The sequence below is a fragment of the Lepisosteus platostomus genome, chromosome 3 (assembly GCF_059453375.1).
Source record: "Lepisosteus platostomus isolate fLepPlt1 chromosome 3, fLepPlt1.hap1, whole genome shotgun sequence".
Classification (NCBI taxonomy): Eukaryota; Metazoa; Chordata; class Actinopteri; order Semionotiformes; family Lepisosteidae; genus Lepisosteus; species Lepisosteus platostomus.
This window is the reverse complement of record NC_142613.1, coordinates 5692592-5714395: the sequence shown is the minus strand read 5'-3', so window position 1 is coordinate 5714395 and position 21804 is coordinate 5692592. Positions and strand designations below refer to the sequence as shown.

The 21804-nt window shown below is 40.2% G+C and overlaps 1 protein-coding gene across 3 annotated transcripts in view; it reads left to right on the top strand.

The window, feature by feature from the left end:
* The first annotated feature begins 1494 nt into the window (after positions 1–1494).
* Positions 1495–21804, top strand: part of pebp4 (phosphatidylethanolamine binding protein 4) — a 124406-nt gene continuing 104096 nt past the window's right edge. For 2 of the 3 annotated variants that reach the window (XM_088624071.1, XM_088624069.1), the window contains exons 1-3: positions 1495–1653; positions 5687–5824; positions 6741–6873. In XM_088624071.1, the coding sequence (XP_088480197.1) occupies positions 5703–5824; positions 6741–6873 (255 nt within the window). In that variant the 5' untranslated portion in view covers positions 1495–1653; positions 5687–5702. Of the gene's footprint in view, positions 1654–2337; positions 2480–5686; positions 5825–6740; positions 6874–21804 lie in introns of those variants that run through there. The other variant, XM_088624070.1, reaches the window with a different exon arrangement.

The following is a 21804-nucleotide window of genomic DNA, read 5'->3' as shown; positions in this document are numbered from 1 at the left end:
AGCCTCCTCCATCGCATCCTACTCTATCTCTCCAGGCGTCTACATCAATCTCCGTCTTGTGGCCATCTTCTTCCACTGAGTCACGCCATCTTGTTCTAGGCCTTCCTCGTGCCCTCTTTCCCTCAGTATTCTCTCCTACTACCTCTTTTATTAGATCTTGATCACTTCTCATTACATGGCCAAACAAATGTAGACTTCTTCCTTTGACAGTAGCAACAATATCAGGGTCCTTATAAAGCTCTCTCAATTCTCTGTTTTTCCTTCCTCTCCATTCTCCATTTTCTTTCACTGGTCCAAAAATCTGTCTTAAGGCACTGTTTTCAAAACCCATGAGTTTACGCTCCATCTTTTCAGTGAGAGTCCAAAGCTCTGCACCGCTATACGATCATGACCAATGGAAGGTCTTTATTTTTATAAAATCTTGTAGTCTGTTCTAAAATGCCCTCTGCATTCTTGAATGTATTAATCGAGCACCTCATCACTTCAGCCTACATGTCAGCATAAGGGAACAGAAAGAAGGTGTTAGAAGCATTGCCTAGTTTAAAGATAACCTGTTTACAAACATCAAACTCCAAAAGGAGCCCTTTACAAACCAACACAAAAATAAGGTGTTTTAAGAAAAACTCTATACCTCCTCTGAAAGTGTTCCACCAATGAATTAGTTATTTCTCTTCAAATTGGCTCCTCCATAAATGTTTATTGCCAGTTACCTATAGGATTGGATCATTAAAGCCTTTCTTTTGTTGATACTTGACTATTGCTAAGCCAATATTTAAATACCGTTTCCAGAATGTGTTTTCATTGACCCATCCCCGGGAGTGGCTTTAAACACACACGGTTTTTACAGCTTAAGACAAAATCCTTTGCTGTTTCTGATACAAACGCCTTTTCGACATTGGTGGCTCTTGTTCTCGACTTGCTCTTAACAATCTGGCCCCTTGATTGTGTCAAACCATCTTTTAAACGGGTGATCAATTTCTGACCAAGAGTTGAAGGTGATGACGTCGTGGCACAACGTGTGTGGTTTTCCTTTCTCCGGAGTGAATCCGGTTTACATTTTAGCCAGCCCACGAACGGGCGGCCTCTTCCGAACCTCCGAAATGGCCAGAGACGATCAAAATCACCGATCAGTTTGTTTTTTTTAGGAGCAATTGCACAAATGTGCCTCAAAGAACAAGCCGAACAGATTCCGAACTAGGCTAAAACGAAATGCATTAGAAACAGTTCACTTGGACACTTGGGACAAGGGAACCACTGCCTGAAACACAAACTCAACTCTGCACCTGTTGCCACCCTTGTTTTTTTTTTAATAACATAAAATAATAATAGAAAATGCAGTTTGTTGTAGCCTGCTCCCACTTGCTAGATTACCATAAGCCAGCACCCACAGATCCTTCAGCGGTCCCTCAACACCTGCGCTCAGTGCGGAGGAATATTGACAACTAACAGGACCATACACCCCCCAACCTTGAATAAATTAACATTATGACAAGCTAAAAGGCCAATGGGGGGTGAGAAGAGGTGGGTCGACAGACTTCTCAGCCGTGTCTGCTCCTTATAACCATTTGAAAGTTAAAACTGCGGTTATAAATATACGCGTGATTATAAATATCCACAGCGAGACACTCTCCATTATTTTCTTGTAAAAGCAAGGTAAAAGTATTTTTCCTTTATGACACGTATATCTGTATAGCTAATGTCAATGCATGGTGATTTTTTACTGCTTGGGTTGGAGTGCTGAACAAATGCAATATGATGCTATTCGGAGCACAGCCGTATACTGCGTATTTTTAACTCGTCTGGAAGTTTACCGTGTTGACAAAATACAGGAGAATGGAACAGTTTTATTTGTAAACTGTGAAAGCCTAGTACTTGTTAAATGTTACGTGTTCTCTGTAAGCTTGAAAGTTAGCCGCCTTAATGCAGTATGTACAATATTAAAACTTTATCTCCAGGTAAAGGAAAATTGGAACTTAAAAGTTGATATAAATTATGTAAAATTGTGAAAGCATGGGACGCGTATCGATATGACCTGCGTCGCATGCAAACGTCATTGCTTTCTTTCCGAAATATTTCTCTCCTGTGGAGAGAGTTTTTTAAGCAGATAAATTGTTCGCGTCCGGCTGCTGACGGGTACCGCGGTTAGTTCGGGCTCACAAACAGTCTTGGTGTCCTGGGTCCGTCCTGGACGCCCTTCCTCGAGGAGTTCATATGTCCTCCTCACGGGCGCGTGGCTCTTCTCTCGGCCCCCGAGCGCGTGCGGGCCAGGCGGGTGGGCGGCTCCCTGTCTTCGTTGTGTGCGTGTGAGGCTGTGCCCCCGGTATGGACTGGCGTCCTGTTCACTGGGGTGCGAACCCTCCCCAGTCCTGTGCCCATTATGCAGGCTCCCGTTTGCCGCAACCCTGAGAAACAAATGCAATTTCTGATGGTAACTGGAGAACTACCACACAGTACAGAATCACTTTCACACGGGGGCTAGGTGAGTCAGCCGCTGCGGTGCTCATTGCGGACACTCATGTATCGCAAAATAAAGGTTAAAACTTTCGACATCTCTTCTTCTTCCCTCTCCCGTGTTTACATCTAAAGTTTTTTTTTTTAACGCTGACAACAAAATGTTGAAATGAGATTAAACCAGTTCAACAGTCGGGTTCAGTGCTCACTCTCCCGTATTCCGTTTCTTCTTGTCCTTTGAAACATAGAAGAGCCGCGAAGCTTGCGCATAAGGATTAAGGATAGTTATGAAGTTAAACGCAGACACGAAACTTGTGGGCATTAGGAAATGTGTGGGTTTAATTTGCTTCCACATACTGTACAGTATGTACTCTTTATTTCGCACAACAGTCACTTGTGTTTCTATAGTTGTCTTTTTACATCTTGTCGGGGGATAAATGGCAGTTCTGGTCAACAAAGAGATTAGTTCAGTACCTGATATACATCTTCGAGTACACAGCTGAAACAGCTATATGCTTTCGGACAAATAGACACAAAGTTATTATTATTATTATTATTATTATTATTATTATTATTATTATTATTATTATTATTGACAGGACAGAAATTGATCAAACAAAACATCACAATCTCGAAGATTCTATATTGAAGGCGTGTGACTGTTGTACTCTATAGTTGGAAATATCTAAGAAATGCAAGTTTTTATTTTATTTTCAAGTGACTTCACTGCTGTCCAGCACAGTGATCAACTGGGGATTCCTTAAATACCCGTTAATCCCCCTTCCTGCTGTTATTGTACCTCTTCATCTGTTGTGTTGCCTATCTGGTTTTTAAGTAATTGTTAATACTACTATTAATATTAATTCCTTACACTTTCTGGACACTCTGCAGAATGAGCTACAGGTGAAGGGGACTCCTCTCCACCACCATCCACACTGTAGCTCCGCAGCTCGGTGATCCCACGGCAACCAAAAGGCAGTTCTAATTTAACTGCACCGTTTTCTGTTTTTTTCCTTCTCAGTACACCTGTGGAACTGCGCTTCTGCATCTTCCCGTTTGCTGTATTGTGCCATCTGTTTAGAAAAAGGGAAACACTAAATACGAAACCGTTTAGATATAATTTCCACAATTTAAATATGCTGCTTTTTTTCCTTAATAGTTTGTGATTGCGTTCCGATCCTGCTGTTCCTTTGCCTGCCACTTCAGATCAGATGCTGCGTAGCGTCTGAGATACAATAACCACAGTTTATTAGATTCGGGTTCAAGCGAAGCAATTGACACTTTTCCTACTGCGGTTTTGATGTCAACTGTCGCATTTTGTTTGCATTTCGCCGAGTTTCGTGTAATCCTGTCTCCACTGTTTCCAGAAAAAGTACCTTGAATAAGTTTAGGTTTCTGTGCTGTTGTAATGAAGTAGACATGAAATGGATGCGATGATCAATCTTGCACCTCCTTCAGCACGATCTTCTTCAGTACTGAAAGACGCTGAATGATTTGATTATTAATTTGTTAATGTGTGATTCTTGTTAATCACCTTGTCAAAATTGTTTGCTGGTACAATTGAAGCAATATATAGAATTAGGTAGAAAATTGCCCCACTCACGTTACCTAGAATATCTGGAAAAAAAAAATCTAATCTTTGTGGCATTTTTACTTTTTCAGAATAACCCAAAGTAGTCCTGCTGGCTAATTGCAAATATTGCTTAAGGGTTTTGATACCATTGGATTTTTGTTTCCTCTGAAGAATAAACCACAGCCTTTTTGTTTATACTGTAGTATGTATGCTGTACATGTACAGCACACGCACAGATGGGTAGCTACACAGGTGAAGGATGACATACTGTACTGTAGCAGAAGACAGAAGATAGAACAAACCTTGGTCTTCGATAGCTTCATCTGTGATAGTTTTTGAATTGTAAAAAAGTCATGTGTCCTGCCACTTAAAGTTTGCTCACCACCACCCTCCCCAAAGGAATAATCCATCCATTTGGAATTAGACAAAAAAAACATACTGCATCCTTTACTGTTTTCCAAGTGGGGATCAGAACGTCTTGGTAAATGCTTTTGAGCTAAATGCCAATTGAGGTAATTTCTTTCATCTTGTTAATCCTTTCTAAAATGATACAGTGAGCATAAGGATTGATTGGTAGCGAATTTAGATTATAACCCTGCTGAAGAACTCAAGGAGTAGTTGCCTACTTTTCACTGCTGTCCTGCTGGTATGAAGTGATTTATTTGCACAGCTGATTATTCTGGTGCAGGCAGGCTGGACGAGATCTTTGGATCCTTTAGCTACTACAGTAAGTACTGAATGGGCTAGATGGGACACATGTCCTTCTCTCATTTGTAATGGAGTTTATAACAAAGGTTCGGGAGGGATGACAACAACCAAGCTCAGTCAGACTCAGCTGTCGGTAATTAGCAATCGCTCCTGACAATCCATTCCTCTCCCAAATGCTGTAAATACCTACGAGACCCCTATCTCTCTCTCTTGCATGTCTCTTGCATCCCACCTCCAAACCCATCTCCACCTCTGCAGCTGCCCCTTGGTCACCCTGCATGGGGGTCCTGGTCTCCTTGTCCTCTGGCCAGTAGGTCAGCCCTCAGCCAAGCGAGTTAAAGCCAAAATTTCACTCCATGATGCTTTAATCTTGGGTGTTGTCATTCCTCGTGAAACTGGTCTTATGTTCCTATGAGGCATGGTTCATAAAAAGAAAAATTGCTCAGGCAGGACTACCAGGGCATACTGTACACAACAGGAGTACAAGTGTTGTTAACCTGTATTATTTAACTGTGGATTGCTACCACTGTGTGCTTCAGCCTGTGTGACACATAAACACTCCCTCTGGCCTCTACGTTTTCCCTCATTCAACTTTGAGAATTCTCTTTAGAAGTTGTTTTCCACAGAAGCACTGGGAGGCAGGTATAAAAACTCCCATTGCTTAGTAATTTGAGGCACATCAGGTTTTACAGATGGGAGACTCTCCCATCTAAGCCCTAATAAGGCATTGCAGAATTGATATTCGTTACCTCGTTTGATTAAATATGCAAAGAAAGGCTTTTGTTGTAAAAAGATATTTGAAAAGCATATGCGATATGCCTTCCTGCAAATTCAGTACAGTTTGTACCAGGGCTTTGCAGCTTGTCAAGCCTGAAATGACTCAAGAATGATGATACACTGTGGGTCGTTAGTGGGGTGGTTGTGTGATTTGATTTTTTTTTCCCTTCCCACTAGGAGCAAGCTGGCTGCGATGCAGTGGTCAGGGATCCTGGTGCTTTGCTTGGCTGTGAGTGTGTTGGAACTGGATATTGCTCAGGGAGAAAAGGACAGGATTTCGGAGAAACTCAGCAGCGCCGATGAGCAGTTCTGCCGGTAAGTAGGGTGGAAGCAGAGATCGGAGAGAAGGATAAAAAAGTAATCTACAACAGGGTGCTCGTTTCTTAAAAAGCTTGTTAAAGAAATCTATGGAACTTTTTAAACCTTTTGATCAGTACTTCAGAGAGGTTATTCTTCAGTGTTTTCAGTAGCATGGATCCAGGAGCAAAGTTGCTGTGTAATTACTTTTCTTCATTTTTGTACTCACAGCCCGAGAGACAGCATTAACAGACCAGTTTTGAGAGAATACTCCTGCTATTAAGGTTGAACAATAAAAAAATGAACATCACTTGTATCAATAAAGCTGTAGTTTTGTGTTAGGATAGTTCAGTTATGTTCTACACTGTGCATCATTTTTTAAAGAAAAAGTTTCAGTCCAGGTAGTCCAATCGACAGTTCATGAGCTGTGTGTGTCACCAGATTGCAGCACTAACTGGATTGAATTTGCTCTACAAAGAATGGAGGATCTCTTTTGTCCAGTATGCAAACACTACTGCCTTGCATAAGCCAGAGAGTGGCACTCCACAATATTGGCGTTACTCATAATTTGACAGGGGTATGTGTGGTTCAGAATTAATCAGGTTCACCTCCAAACCTGGGTGACTGTTTTCTTACCTTTCTATAACAGATTTATCCCTTTCCCTTTAATAATATCTATAAGTATAAAGGCATTTTGCATTGAAAAGACAGAAGGGGTGCAATTCTTTTCTCTACAGAAATTTGTGTATTTCTGCTACATGGGTGGGAGAGACTGTTGAAGTACAAATTATGACTAATCAAGAAAATCCAGTACTGTACTGTATATCAAGGACTTCGGTGACACATGGGGGCTAATCTTTGATAATACCTTTGGTGGGAGGTACTTTTGACTGAATGGCTGTAGTGGGTGAAATGTGTTTCCTTTGCTTTGCAGAGGGGGATTAGAGGTGTTGTATCCAGAGCTGCAGATCAGTGAGTGCAGCATAGTCCCACAAGCCCAGCGTTGCCGATACAAGATCAGCACAGAGTGGGAGGCCCCACAGGTGCAGCTGACACAAGCCAAAAAGGTGAGACTGGGTTCTCAGCTGATAGATCTTGTCTGCCACGTGTGGTAAAGGAGAGAATTCAAGAGGTTTGGGTACCATTGTCATGCCATTAGCACTGCCTGACACAGCGTTTCACCTTTGATGTTTTCATCGTTTATTCAGCTGTATGTCCTAAAGTGATCTGTCAAGGGGGATCAGTCTGAAAATGTCAGCAGTATTTTCTTTGTACGCTAAGCAGTCAGATGCATTCTTGAGACCTTTTGCATCGTTATCCTCTTTGACTGAAACCAGAGGCTCTTGCTTCAAAAGGCCAAGTTAAATAAAAAAATAATCTAAATTCTAATTTAAAATGTAGATGCTTACAGGGGGTAGTGTGACATGGTTTAGACCTGATGTGTCAACTCCAAATGCAGCTGGTATGATTACATAAGAGCTTTTCATTCTGCTCATCTCTTGAGACAAACCAAACCAGTTCAAATGGAATTCAAAAGATGATATTTGTTATTTCTTGGAAATGCTCATGAACTTCTAGAATTCTGGAAGTTATAATTCATTCTCAGCTTTAAAAGATGTTGATTCTTTTGCTTGAGAAAGATTTTATGACACAGTTCTTCTCTCTGGGCACTGACTCGTGGATATGAGAGTACTGCACACCGTCCATTTTTGCAGACCTTAAAGCATTCTGTTAAAGGTTGACATTTTTCATTTTTTTTTGTTACATTTTCTTAATTTTTTGGTGCACTGACTTTAATTTCATTTCACTATGAGATGAATTTCAAGTTTGAGAAAAAAGCAGCAACTAATTTTTAGTTTGAACTATTGTAACTAATAATTAGTTTTCGACTTTAATGTGGAACATTCGTGACATAGTTGTGAATCTGGTATTCACTTAAAAATAAACAGAGTTTAACGACAGGAAATTGATTCCAGTTGTCAGATCACATATACGCATACCTTAGCTTTGTGCAACAACCTGAAACTTTCGGGTACCATAAATAATATTATTGCTAAACATATGCCATTCTAATCTGCAAGCTTTGAGAATCAGAATCCTTTCGATGCCGATCACTGTCCTCGCACGTCTCGCAGCCTGAGAATCGAAATTATTTCTTACTCCCACGGGTAGAACTGAAATATTTGCCACCAGGAGGTGGCGCTATTACATTATATATTTTGTCTTAATTTCAGGCGGCATCTTGAACTGCTGCTCAAGTCTCTAATGTACATGCTATTAAAATTCGTAATAAAATTGTTTTTATTTTTTCTTTGTTTTTTTATGTCACTTCAATATTTTAATTTTTCCATGTCGTTTCTAACTGTCGAAACATAAATTTGAATCCATAAAAAATGATTATAGAATCAGGTTCATAACCTTTGTTTTAGATTACATATTTACTGAGCCCTCCGTCAGTTAGCCCTCTGTCTGGTGCGCTTGTTTTCATAATAACTGGACATTCCAGATGTAATCAGCGCACGCAGAGCTCTCAGAAGCAGTCGTTTAACTGCAGATTACATATAAATATATATTTTTTAGAATTTCAAGTTTCAAGCTCAAGTATTTTGTTTACAGGCATTGATTACCTCTGAGTTTTTTTTTCCAAAAATGCCTTTTTTTATGTTACCTTGCCTCCCAAGACACAATTGTACTGTAAAGCTACCATTGTTGCAAGGTATCTCCACTTGGCTTTATTGCTTCCCTGAACTGGTCGAATACCTTTAGTGCTAGCCTAAAGATTTAAAGAATTTGGGGTTGAAAATAAATTTTTGCATTTTATTTTTTAATATATTCAATTGTGTAAAGATGGAAGTTACTGTAACAATAGCCTAAAAGGGCATGGATTTGAAGGACATTCCTCTGAGCATTCATGATTTTCTTAGTGACTAAGCGCTAAAACAGGTGAGCTGACAATGCAGCTGTTGTAAAAGCCATAGCTTGGATTAACTTTTTTTTTTCCTTTTTCTGGTGGTGCTTTATTTCAATTCCAAGTTTTAGTTTAATCTGTTTCTGAATTTGTATAGCCACCTTCAGCATCAGAGTCAATTAGTTAATTAAAAATAAACTGAAGGCATGGAGTACTGATTGGACTAAGGTTCTGCTGTGGCACATCAGAAAAGTGGTAACATTGCCTTCCTTTGATCTAAATGCTTCTGCATGCTACTCTCACACAAATCAGAGGAAGAGGTACTTCTGAATGACTTCTCTTTGCATAAAAATGACCAAAACGCTAACAGTCAGCAGGCTACAGCTAATGTGTAATGCAATGAAGTTAAGTGCAAATACACTGTGGAAGGCTACATACAGCACATAAGGCATGTGGCCATGAAGCAACAGTGAATATGCACTATAAACTAAAAGAAAATCACTTTAATGGCCATATACAATTTCTTGTATTAGGAATTTGTCTTTTCACAGACCCCAACTTGCTGTCCTTGAGACACACAGACAGGGAGAGAAGCTTGGGGTCAGAGCACAGGGTCAGCCATTTACATGGCAACCCTGGAGCAGTTGGGCAGTTGGGGTTAAGGGCCTTATGCAGGGGCCCAACAGAGTAGTTATCCTCTGGCGGCCACAGGATACGAACCGGCAACCTTCCAGCCACAGGCGCAGAGGAAGCAGTTTAAGGGTTGCAAGGCAGAGATACACTGACGGGCAAGGCTTCCCAATCCTGGTACTTGTGATCCCAGTAGATGTAGCGAGAGGTACTCTTGGTTACTTAATTTGACCCATAATTAGTCATTTGTTATAATTACCAACAGTTTCAAAGATGGAGAAGTTTAAAGGCTTATACGGCACCAACACAATACTCCTACACCACTACATACTGTAGATACACCATACCTCCGACAATTGAATGTAAGCCAAACTTGAACATAAAACTTGACTTGATTGAGTTGCGCTATTTGATAACGCTGTATTATTTTGCACTGTTTGCTCTGTTTGTGTACTTTTGCACAGTTCTTAACGGATATTGGTACTGTCACACTGGTTTTTACATTGTTATTGGTATTGCATTTACTTTCTACTGTCTTGTCTGCTGTTCTGTATGTGCTGCACCTGAGAGACTAATGAAAAACACTTTTCATTATACTATGTACCTGTGTAAGTATAATGACAAATAAAGTGGAATTGAAATGGATTGATCACTATGGCCTTATATAAAGTACTGTTACATACTAATCCCAGTACCCATTGGTTTTAAAAGCATAGGGAACATTTTTTAAAAGTATCTGTAGCATGTCCATCAGCATACTGTAAAGTATATTGAAGAACTTCTGCATGTTGTCAAAAATATTACTTTCACATGGAGTTTTTCAGAACTTTTAACAATTGAATTTCAGAATGCAATTTTAGAATGAAAAACAATAGTGATATTAAAGGAGGCATTCTAATCAGTAGATAATAATATTTTAGATATCTTCATGTGGTTTATATAAGCCTTTTAAGTTACTAATCAACCTAAGAGCTGAAATGAGTAAAATAGTTCTAATTAATCAATTCAATAATGGGTTCAATTAAGTGAGAGGTAATAGAGCTCGGCTGGAACAAAAAGCAGCAGTTTCTGGGGTCATGAAAAGCTGGAAGTACAGTGAGAGGATGGAAGTGACGAGGAGACACCGGATAGTGGGCTGACATGATAGTTGTAGGAAGCCTGATGCGGAGAAAGTGAAATGCGGAGAGTGAGTGGGCGTGGGAGGTGGATGGGTGAGGGCAAGATACCCGCATTACATGGAAATGTCCCTTGGCACAGATGGGACAAGTGGATATGGTACCTTCCAAAGAAGCAATGATAGTCATAGGGAATTCTAGTGCATTTTGCTGGAATCTCATGTCTTACTGTAGAAAAGAGCATGTTTTATAAGAACACACAGTATAATCTGAAGGAGACAGATGAAGTCACAGAGTTGGCTTAATTGAGTGCCACCAGGGACACTCTGTGTTCCTGGAGTGTGGATGTGTTGGCTTGGAGATTAAACTGCTTTTTACATGAACGTCTTAGAGGTCCTGAGTTCCTGTCAGCAGCACACACAGGATTAAACCCACTGAAGCTAAACAAGTGTGAGTACCTGGATGGGAGAGCTCCTGGGAAAAACTAAGGTTCCTGCTTGAAGAGGTGTTAGTAGGGCCAGTAGTGGGCGCTCACCCTGCAGTCCATGTGGGTCCTAATGCCCCAGTATAGTGACGGGGACTCTATACTGTAAACAGGCGCTGTCCTTTGGATGAGACGTAAAACTGAAGTCCTGACTCTCTGTGGTCATTAAAAATCCCAGGGCGTTTCTCAAAAAAAAGAGTAGGGGTGTAACCCTGGCATCTTGGCCAAATTTCCCATTGGCCTTTACCAATCATGGCCTCCTAATAACCCCCATCTATGAATTGGCTTCATTACTCTGCTCTCCTCCCCACTGATAGCTGATGTGTGGTGAGCGTTCTGGCGCACTATGGCTGCAGTCGCATCATCCAGGTGGATGCTGCACATTGGTGGTGGTGGAGAGGAGTCCCCATTACCTGTAAAGCGCTTTGAGTGGAGTGTCCAGAAAAGCGCTATATAAGTGTAAGCAATTATTATTATTATTATTAAACCACCCAGGGCAGAGCACTGAGGCAGTTCATGCTCTTTGTCCATTGTCCAGTGTGCAGCAGGTTAGGATGGCCAATTGAACCTAATATCAAAATTATTATTTTTCTAGATGTATTTTTTCTTGTGTTCTTTAAATAAAATCATAACGTTAATCTGGGATTAATTCAGTAGGCTTTACGCTTTAAAGAGGTGGAACAATTGCAACAGAAGAGGTTGCCTTTCACCAAGACAGAGCAAGACCAGGCCTGTGGGCAACCTCTCGTGGGATTGCTATAGTAAACTAAAAATAAAATAAAATCAGCAGAGAAAAAAACCCTATATATATAAATTGAAAACTAAAATTGAAAGCTACTTCAATTTGTGAGGCATTTTATAAATTCCATAGCTAAGCAGTCTGGGTAGAACATGATATATCACCCTTTTGCGTCTTAAACCCCCATTGATATATGGCCGTATTATCTATAATGCTGTCTTACATGATTCTCTTTTATTGCCAGAGTTAGTGGCAGACAGCAAAACAGATTACGTGTGAGATCAAATCAATACGAACTTTATTTACTGGGCCCTGAAACGCAATTTTAAAATTTTGTTTTGCCCATCACTTATCAAAACATACGGCAGGTAGTGGGAAAAAAGCGGGATTTCTCTCAACTGAGTAGCAATTTGGAGCGGTGTGGATTCAGCGGTAGGTCTTTTATTTTCTGCCAGTGCTATTTCTCAGCCTTGTCTCGAGCGCGGCGGTGGCGGGGCTGAGTGTGTTTGACACTGTGTGAAAGGAGCCGCGAGGTTGTGGTCAGTTACTGTTACAGTTCCATGCTGTGACATAAGAATTTGCTTCAAGTAGGAAGCAAACTTGATAACGCTTCCAATCTGCTTTTGTAAGTTGTCTTGTATATGATATTAGTGCTCAAAATTGATCCTTATTGAATAATATATAACCTTAAAATTGGAATCTCACCTGGAGCTATGTGCCAAGTGCAGAGAGAGGATTCATAACCATATTTGGTTTTCCTTAAAACCTTTCCTATTGCGAGCCTGTGTAATCAGCTCAGTAGCTTTCTATTCTTGTTAGCTCTACATCTGCCTCTGCATTCAGCCCCTGGAAGTTCAGAACTGCCCAATCAAGCTGCAATTTGAAATTTGGAGTCGTCCAATGGAGAACACCGTAGGTAATGATGAGCTTCATTAGGAACTGAAATTACGCAGAGTCTGAGATACAGTATTAGGAGTTATAGGTCATTCTTTTACCTAAAAAAAACCCACTGATGTAGTAAGACTGCAGGTTCTGGGAAGTGAAAACACAAGCAGTACTCCGCTGAAACCAAGAAGCAGAAAAGACTTATTTCAAGTTTTCATCTTTTCAAGTAAGGTACTAAAATAATAATAATACAGTCAGAGCAGCACACTCTGGATTCCTGAGCCCGCCTTAAAAGCAAGTCTGCCTTTTTCTCTTGAAAAAAAAATAAATTGTGAAAGAAACTTTTCTGCATTTACATTTTTGGGGGAGTACTGGAAGGGAGAGGGTTGTGCTGAGAATGGGTTCAAGCTCGAAGTGAGGGTTTTGGCTGGGGTTTGTGTGGCTGGCAGTCCCAGTAAGGTAACTCTCTGCTTTCATTGACAGCTGCCTTTACTTAACTTCCAGCTTTCCATATCGCGTAGATCTGAATTAGCTCCATCATTTCACCAAAGAAAATGATTCGATGGCATCATTTGTTGGAAATGTTTGTGTGCCTTCACTCCTGGTCTGGGGGTCTGGGGGTGGTGGTGGATGTTGGGGCTCCATGTCTTTATGGTTTGCATTCCAGCCTGGACACTTGTTGTCTTTATTGGAATCAAATTTTCACTTAATTGGTCTATATTACCATTGTTTCTGGGTGTTTACTGTTTGAGGAACGCCCCGACTAGCTCAGCTGGTAGAGCATAAGACTCAGGGTAGTGGGTTTATGTCCCACATTGGGTGCAAGGTTCTCTAATAACCCATACTGGGCAGCAGCAGTATGGGGCGGTGTTGGTGGTGGAGGATCACGTTTCCGTGACAACGGCAACAACACTAGCACTATCTGCGCGGAAGAATCTACTTCCGTATCTTGCCATGAAAATTCTATGGATAGTGATGGGGGAACTGTCCGGAGGGTCGCCATGAGTCAATACCGACTCGACCACCACCACTGATTGAGGATTATAAACTATTGACAGTGTACTGTACTGTATATAGGTGGACTGCAGCTCTCCAGGACCAGGAGTGAATCTCATGTCTATAGAGCCTGGATTGGAAAAGTGCACATGTACTGTTACTGGATTTGAAATTCCTTAATTTTTTAATGAAAGTCAGGATTGACGACAGCTAAAGTATGCTACCCTGACCCATAGTTGTTCCTCACCTAACTTCCCAAAACACTATAGATACTATACCATGCCACTCCCTCTTCTTTGCATTCATCTGTCTGCAATCCTCCTCCTCCTACTCCTCCCCTTCTCCCTGGACAGATGTCCCTGGACATCCTAACATCCTCACTTGGTGACTGGCCCTCAGCTGAGCAGGTTAAGCCTAAGCTTCTTACATTCAACTTCTGAATAAACATTCCTAAACGCATTTTCATGTTGGGTGTTGTTTTTGCTAGTGAACTGTGATTAGAACTGCTTCTTTCATGAACTCTGCTGAGCTCACGCATAGCAGTAGAGGCTGTTAATAGCTGCTTGCAGTCTCTGAGACACACTCTCTCTCTCTCTGATTTTGTATGCTTCACTAAATGGAAAGGTCTGGGGGCGGTGAAAGAGATTTAAATGTGACCCCCTTTTTTTTTGCTTTTTGCTCCTTTTTATGAGCTGATGATGATAAAATGGAGCCGATAAGCCGGAGGTGCCAGAAAGAGCCAGTGATCTCTCAGCTGCCCACTCTGCCTGGGCACAGAGAGACTGGCAGCGTGTGTGCGCGCGGGGCTGCCTTCTTATGGAGTCCAGCAGGCCTTGTCATTCTGAGGGAAGCCTACAGGTCTGCCCACGGAGTATTCCTTAGCAGGTTTCGCTGGGGTGGATAGACAGAGAGAGATGTTCTCTCCGCAAAAAAAAAACCTTCCAGGAAGCTTACCCACATTTCACCGTATTCAATAAGGAATAAAGGAAAATGTCACAGTTAGAGGAGCTACAGTTATTTTTTCCTTTATGGGGGAAACTGTACTAATTCTAAATGTTATGGGTGAATTCTCAATGCATTTTCTCTAAGGATTATAAAAGGTTAGAGAAAAGTGGGTGTTTGCTGTCATGGCATGAGAGTCATTGGCAACGCGATAAGGTAATATTATTTAATGTGATTGACAGTCATTTTTATAACTGCTTTGGAACTGCCCATTGTTTTAAAACCTAGTTTACAGCCACAACCCATGTAAAACCCACGAAGACTGAGGACCTGCACATTTGATACACTGAGTTGTCGGAGTCATTTGTTGTTTGTCATCCTGCAAGTGGTGCTGTGCCTTATATGCTAATTGGAGTGGTGGCATGTCTCTCACTGACATCACCTCTCCAATGCAAGTGTGCAGGTGACATAGACGGCAGCCTGTGAAATCCTACGGGTAACACCAATGAGACTGGTGCAGCCCTGCTCTGTTCCTGCTGGGATTCGATCACAGTCCCTTGCGGGCTCGGAGCAGACACACAGCTGCTCCCCAGACTGCGGCAAGCTCCGCTGAGCCCTGTTTCACCGGCTTCTGGCTGTTCAGAGGCGTTTCTGTTTCATCGAGAGCTCAGATAAGAGCTGATGCCCACTCTACCCTGGTGATGCTCCGCCAGTTGTCTATGTGGGTAATAAGCAGGGTTACTCAGGCAATCTTCAGCCATCTGGAGCACTGATGTCCACCTGCACCCCGCATGAGTGTTGTTGGTTGTCGAGCTATTAAGGGGACCCCAAAAAATAAAATTCTGGAAATGACAGATAAAAACCCAAATCAGTGCACTAAATACTCAATATTACTGATCATTGCTTAATTTTATCTAATCAATGTTTTATGTTTTAAATATACTGTAGGAATGAATTACATATATTTCAGAACTACTTTATCTTCAGTAACAGTAAAGGGTTCTAAATTTGCTTAATTAATATTTCATCAAGATGTCTGATCTTGGACTGTACTGTATATGAAGTCCAAGCCATTTCTTTCATGTCAGTTGTTGCTAGCATTGCTGGTGTGCAGTGATGGTAAGTTACTGCACACCAGCATGGATCCTGAGTGATCTAGCAACTCCATGTTGCAATGTTCCTGCCAGAAACATTCGCATAGACACATTCTGTGTCTTTAATTGAGCCATGGTGTGACTGCAGTGTGATTAAAGCCTGCAAGCCTGACTTCCTCTTATGTGTGGTAAGCATCATCTTTGCACATTCAAACTCACAAGCACATTTTTCTACTGTATGTGTCTACACATTTTTTAAAATGGCATTTGTATTATGTTGCAGTTTACAGTGCATGAGCCATAAAAAGGGGGACAGTGTGGTGCAGTGGTTAGCACTGCTGCTTTGTGGTGTTGGGGCTCTGGGTTCAATTCCTGAGGTGATATTCCTAGGGCCCCTGTACTTTGAGGTACTGTAGCAAAGCTAACTGCTGTGCCACCATAATTCACTACATTACATTGATGACAGCGTTTGGAAGTCTGTATTTAACAGGATATTAGAAGAGGAATGGTCATAGAAAATAAATGATCAGTTTCACATAATTTAATATAGAGAAGTTCATAATTTGATATAGAGATGTTTAGGTCTGCAAGCATACAGTAGCTGAAGTAGGCCACAGACTCTTTTGTTTGCTCAGTTAAAGTGCTAAAGACCTTTCACAAAGGACTCGAAAATACACATACCTACAGTCAGAGATTGAGGAAACAAACAGTCCAGCTCTGAGCTTCATGGCTTGTTCTCAAGGAGTGGGAAGGACGCAGGCAGTAAAAACAGGCGCACTGCTGGTTGTGGGAGAGTAAAATATGATTTCAATTACCATGAAAATGTGTTTTATCATCAATGAGGGGATTAGAGCAGATAAAGGGAGATACCCAGGCAATCTCAATGGCTGTAGCACTCCTCGTAGGCAGGCAGGAGTATTAAGAGGCAGGATGGATGTCTGGCAGCACTCTGACGTTAAACTTCTCCAGAGAAATCGCTTTTGTTCCACTGTTGTCCCACTGGTTTTGAGGGGATTCCTCACGCCCCCCTCAAGGAAGTTCCTGGGGTTTTCAGCTCTTATAAATAACTACCTATTACTTACTTCTTCTGTGGTCTTTTCTTGTTCTGGCCTTAATTGCACTTCATTTTGAAGGCAGAATGATGGAGCAGACAAACAAACTCTAGAGCCTTAATGAAGGAATTGAAATTTATAGTTGGAATCAGTGTTCCAATTTCAATGAAGTACTTCTGCCAATGTCATTCACTGCTGCTGCTCACTCACAGTAATCCTTAGGTAGCTTTACTGCATTTTGTTAATATTTTCAGAGTTTAATCAAAACATATTTCATGTGCATTTCTTTTGGGCAACATTTGTTATGCTGTCCTAACGTCCTTTAGACCACTATTTGAGCAGGTGCAGATGGTTATCAGTGATTTCATTCTGCCCCCAAAAGTTTCTTTTGTAATGGAGTTGTTTTCTTCCACTGATGGTAAGGAACGTTCCACCTACAGTACATACTTTTGCGTATCTTCAACATTTTTTTTAATGCAGCTTAAGCTCAGGTGACTCTAATAAAAGTAATACTGAAGGAAAAAAAATCCTCTTAATAACATTAGACTGCTGCAAGTTCTAAAACTTATTAAAAATGTGGAAACATATTCTCTGGTGAAGCGGCAGTTCATATATAACCATGGGAAAGGCTGATCTGTGTGAGTTATAGTTCAGAGATTCATAATCTGGGCAGAAAGTTACTGCGAAGGCTTATTGGCGCTAGAGCAAATACAGAAAAATTAAATTCTATTTATACGGACCATATGGGGTAATGTACAGTGTGCAGGTTGTAAGCTACTGTATAAGGTTCCCCGAGAACAGTTGCAGCAGAGGCCACAAGGGGGGGCTGCAGCAGCTGTGTAGTGAAGGTCATAATTGGGCTCTGCTGCTGGAGTCAGAAAGCTGTATTATCTTTATAAAGATGGTAAACTTGAGTTTTCCCTTACATGCTCTTAACCGTGCTGCAAGGACAAAGCCAGGATGTGTACTCTTGTATGATTAATCATGAAGCAATGCTAGTGAGAGGGATAGTAAAGATCCTGGATATTTTTTTTTTAAATCGTTATTTGAGGGCGAATGTGCATTTTTTTTTTATTTTACGACCTTATTTTAGCTCCTGAAGGCGAGGTGAGAGCAGATGTGCTCATCCCATAGACATCTGGCTCTTTTTCAATTCTTATTTGTGGCCATAATTGTCAAAGCCTATAATTTACATCCTCTTATTTTCTCTTTCCAGAGGTACTTTGCAACCCAGAGTATTGTTTTTCACATGTACCCCAAAATTTCTTTAAGTCACTTTAAGTCACAACAAATCAAAGTATCGACTGCAAATTTGAAGGTTTCGGGATCCCATAGAAAGTGGAAGAGCAGAACTGCATATAACTGATAAGAAAATGTATTAGTTTCTTTTATTAAAAAAGAAGAAACATAGCTGTTAATTGTAAATTAAAAATATCTGTGTATACAGTATATACATTTAGGTAAAAAGAATATTGCCTGCATGACAATTTATTTCTTTTGCAGTACAATCTCTTGCTTCAAACATGTCCCACTGAACTGACCCACAGTGTTTGCAGACGATCTAGGAGCTGGTTTGAAGTCCTCAATGAGCAGGTTGTTTTTCCAAGTCTGGCTTGCCCCAGTTCCCAAGGGATTTCGTTGTTTCTCTGCTGAGGCTCAGGACCGAGAAGAAAGGGTTAAGTTAAATTGGCACAGGTTCGTTCAAGTGGGCGCGTTTTGAAAGGACAAGACAAATCGATTTGGCATATTCTAATCTCATTGCTATACTCCACTGTCACTCTTCCCACTAGCCTCACAAGTATGTTCCATGCCTGGACCCCACACTGAAAAATGAAGCAGCTGTGTGTGTGTGTGTGTGTGTGTGTGTGTGTGTGTGTGTGGGGTGGGGGGGTTCCGATGGCTTTTTAAAAAAGAGTATTACAGTATCTATTTATTCTGTCCTCTCATCATTACATTTCAGCCCCAAAAATGCACTCTTTATCCATTAGGCGCATGGGTTTTGTCAAGACCAAGCGTCTTTGAAAAAGTCAAATTAAAATTCCCTGTGGTGCGTGTGTTGATATTGGCCGGGCTGCAGGCTAACACATCTGTTGGTAAAGGGAGGGAACAAATTTCTTTCCTACTAACCTGAGCGATAGACCGGAGTGTTTCTGTAGTCCTTAACAGTATTTCAACTTCGTCAGAGTATAAATTACGTTCCCTTATGTGGGTCTCTTCTATGACCCAGATTCTTGACACTCAACAGTTACATCTTCCATTGTTGGAAGAAACACAGCACGGATTGGCAAATATTTGTAGTCCAGAAAATCTTACAGGCCCGGATAAGGATCAACAAATAAATTGGCTCAAAATAAAATAAAAACAATAAAGTTTGTTCGGTAATTACTATAAGTGTTGAGCAGAATCCTGTGTTTCGGAAGACCTGTTTTACTGTACTTTGTTTTTGAAACAATTAAAATAATATAATTTGAAGCCACCAAATTCCTACAAAAGAACAGCGAGTAAATAATTATGATTTTCCTAATGAAGACATTAGAGTGCACATAACTAGAATAAGTGTTCGTGCTAGTGTTAAATGTTCTGAAATGTTCTAAATGGGTAGCATTGAATTAAATGCAGCATTTATTGTTGTTATTGTGTGGCAACAATAAATGCTGTGCTTATCAAATTATCACAGTACTGACATGATAAAACTATTAAAAAATGTGAATAGATGGAAGAGGTAGATTAGAACTGATTCACATTGGCCTGAATATTCAAGTCTTTAAAGTTTTAAAGTACTTTTAAATTGAAAGTATTAGTGCCTCCTTCAGATGTATTTAATCACATGAGCATTCTGATGGTGGGTTACCATTACTGTCCCAAGGCTTTAAGGCCTGGTTTTATTCCAGGATCTGGTGTCTGTGTGGAGCTCTCCTGTTCTCCCTGTGTTCACACAGGTTTTCTACAGGGTGCTGTCTTTTCCTTCGTCCAAAGCCTTGCTAACTACACTGTAGATTCGCCATTAGGAATTTCTCTTCTCTGCTGCCCCACAATTAGAGGGGCATTCCATCTAGGGTTTGGGCAGTCATGAGCTGTCAGTCCTTCTTGGTGTACTGTGGTTCTTGAATAGGAGAACTCAGTGTGAACAGTGGCTTCTGATCAAGCGTGATCATGCATCAACAATAACTAACATTCATAGCTTAGATATGACATCTGACAGATTGTTACAAATACAGTAGATCATATTTTTTGTGCGAGGAAACGCTATGCAGAGATAAGTAGCTAGTCAAGGGTAATTACCCATATTTTTCTTCTACAATTAATGCATGTGAAGTAAAAAACAAAAGTTGCCAAAACATTTTTCTGCTCCTGACCTCCCTGTAACAACATCCTCAGATTAAACATAAAATGAAGCATAAACTGAACCCGTGAGCTGTGAGTAGTTTTCACCAGCTTTTGTTTCTTTAACACAATGAGTCTGGAGTCTAACCGCTTGAATGCTAATGCACAGAACCAAATATTGTGTTAACCAGTTTATACATATCTCTGATTTCCTGTATTTGAAGTGGAGGAATGCTATGCAAATTATTTGTTAATCCTCTGCTATTTTATTTACTTTTTCTTTGCTGTGTTACTTAACACTTACTCTATCTTCAGACAGAATGTCTTTGTTGTGTGAAACAGGCAGTATACGTAGCTACATTCTCTGTGCACTGAAGTGAAAGGGATAATAAGCTTTGCTTAAAGAATGCAGCTTACAAAACACCTGAGTCTGTTTTGTCATTTATAGCTAACAGCTTTAATTAGGAAAACAGATTTAATTATATCAGATGAAAATTTAAATGCTGGTGTAGTGAAAAGCATTTGAGGACTAATGGTAAAGATGAAAATATCAATATTCTGACCGCCATCCTGTTAAGAGAACTAAATTGTCAACCACATTAGAGTACCTTGCCTTGAATAATGGATGTAACTGTTATATGTGTTATGAAAATTAAGATTGTAATCAGAGCTTTCTTTAGTGTTTTCTACTATTAGAATACAGATAATTGTGAAAGAAGGAACCAAGCTTGTCATTTAGCATCTTCAACTGATACTTATCAGAATCCTCAAAAACTTGAACACATTCGCTCAAAGTAAACTATACATCAGCCAATATGCAGTGTTGTAGTAGCTAATTGATTACATTTATCAATCAAATGTAACTGACTCATTACCATGTGTTCTTCATAATTATCATAATTCCCTAAACCTCCATAAAGGTAAAAGGCTATAATATAAATTACAGACCTATCAAGATTAATAATTAGTTTGTAACCAAAATGGCTAAAGTTCAGAGAGAAGATTGTCTTAAAATAGTTTATGTACTGTATAACGAAGTAAGAAATTAAGTAAAATAAATATAGAACAAATATTAAAAATATAAAAATATGAATATTGGAAAATATTCAAGACATCCACAGTGCAATAGTTTGGAGATCAGAAGACATTTGCCTTTAGTTTGCAGGAGACCTGTCATGACATTTGCCAAACCGCTTTATACCCTGTGGTGTCGCGGGAAGCCAGAGCTTACCCAGCAAGCAACGAGTGCAAGGCAGGGTACACCCTGGACAGGGCGCCAGTCCATCACAGGGCAGGTGCAAGCCAATCAGACATGGGGACAATTTGAAGAAGTGTTCCATTTAAATATGTGCACGCAGTCAAGGTAGAAAGGTAACTAGGAGGAAAGAAATGTCTTTTCTGTAGCTTTATTAAGACATTACTGTATGCTACCATTTCATTCAAGAATTCTACACTGCATATGAGCTGTATTTGTTCTCTTAATCTGCTTTCCATTGTATATTACAGTATCTCCCTGTGATGCACATATATGTGACATTACTAATGTTGTCTATGTAATGATAAAGGTTATAATAAAATAATATAAATCTACTGTATGCATTTTAGAAGCTTTTACGTTTTAAAACTAGGAGAAAATGCGGTGTCATTGTATAAAACAGATCTGTAAACTTTTCCTAATTCAGTCAATAGGAGTCAAGCCTATTCAAATGTTTAAGAAATAAATGAAATTGAGGTTAAGTCATTTTCAATATAAACCCAAGTGCTAGAATACCTTTTAAAAGCTATGTTTTAGGCACAGGAGACATTGTTAAAAATAAGCATGCAAAATC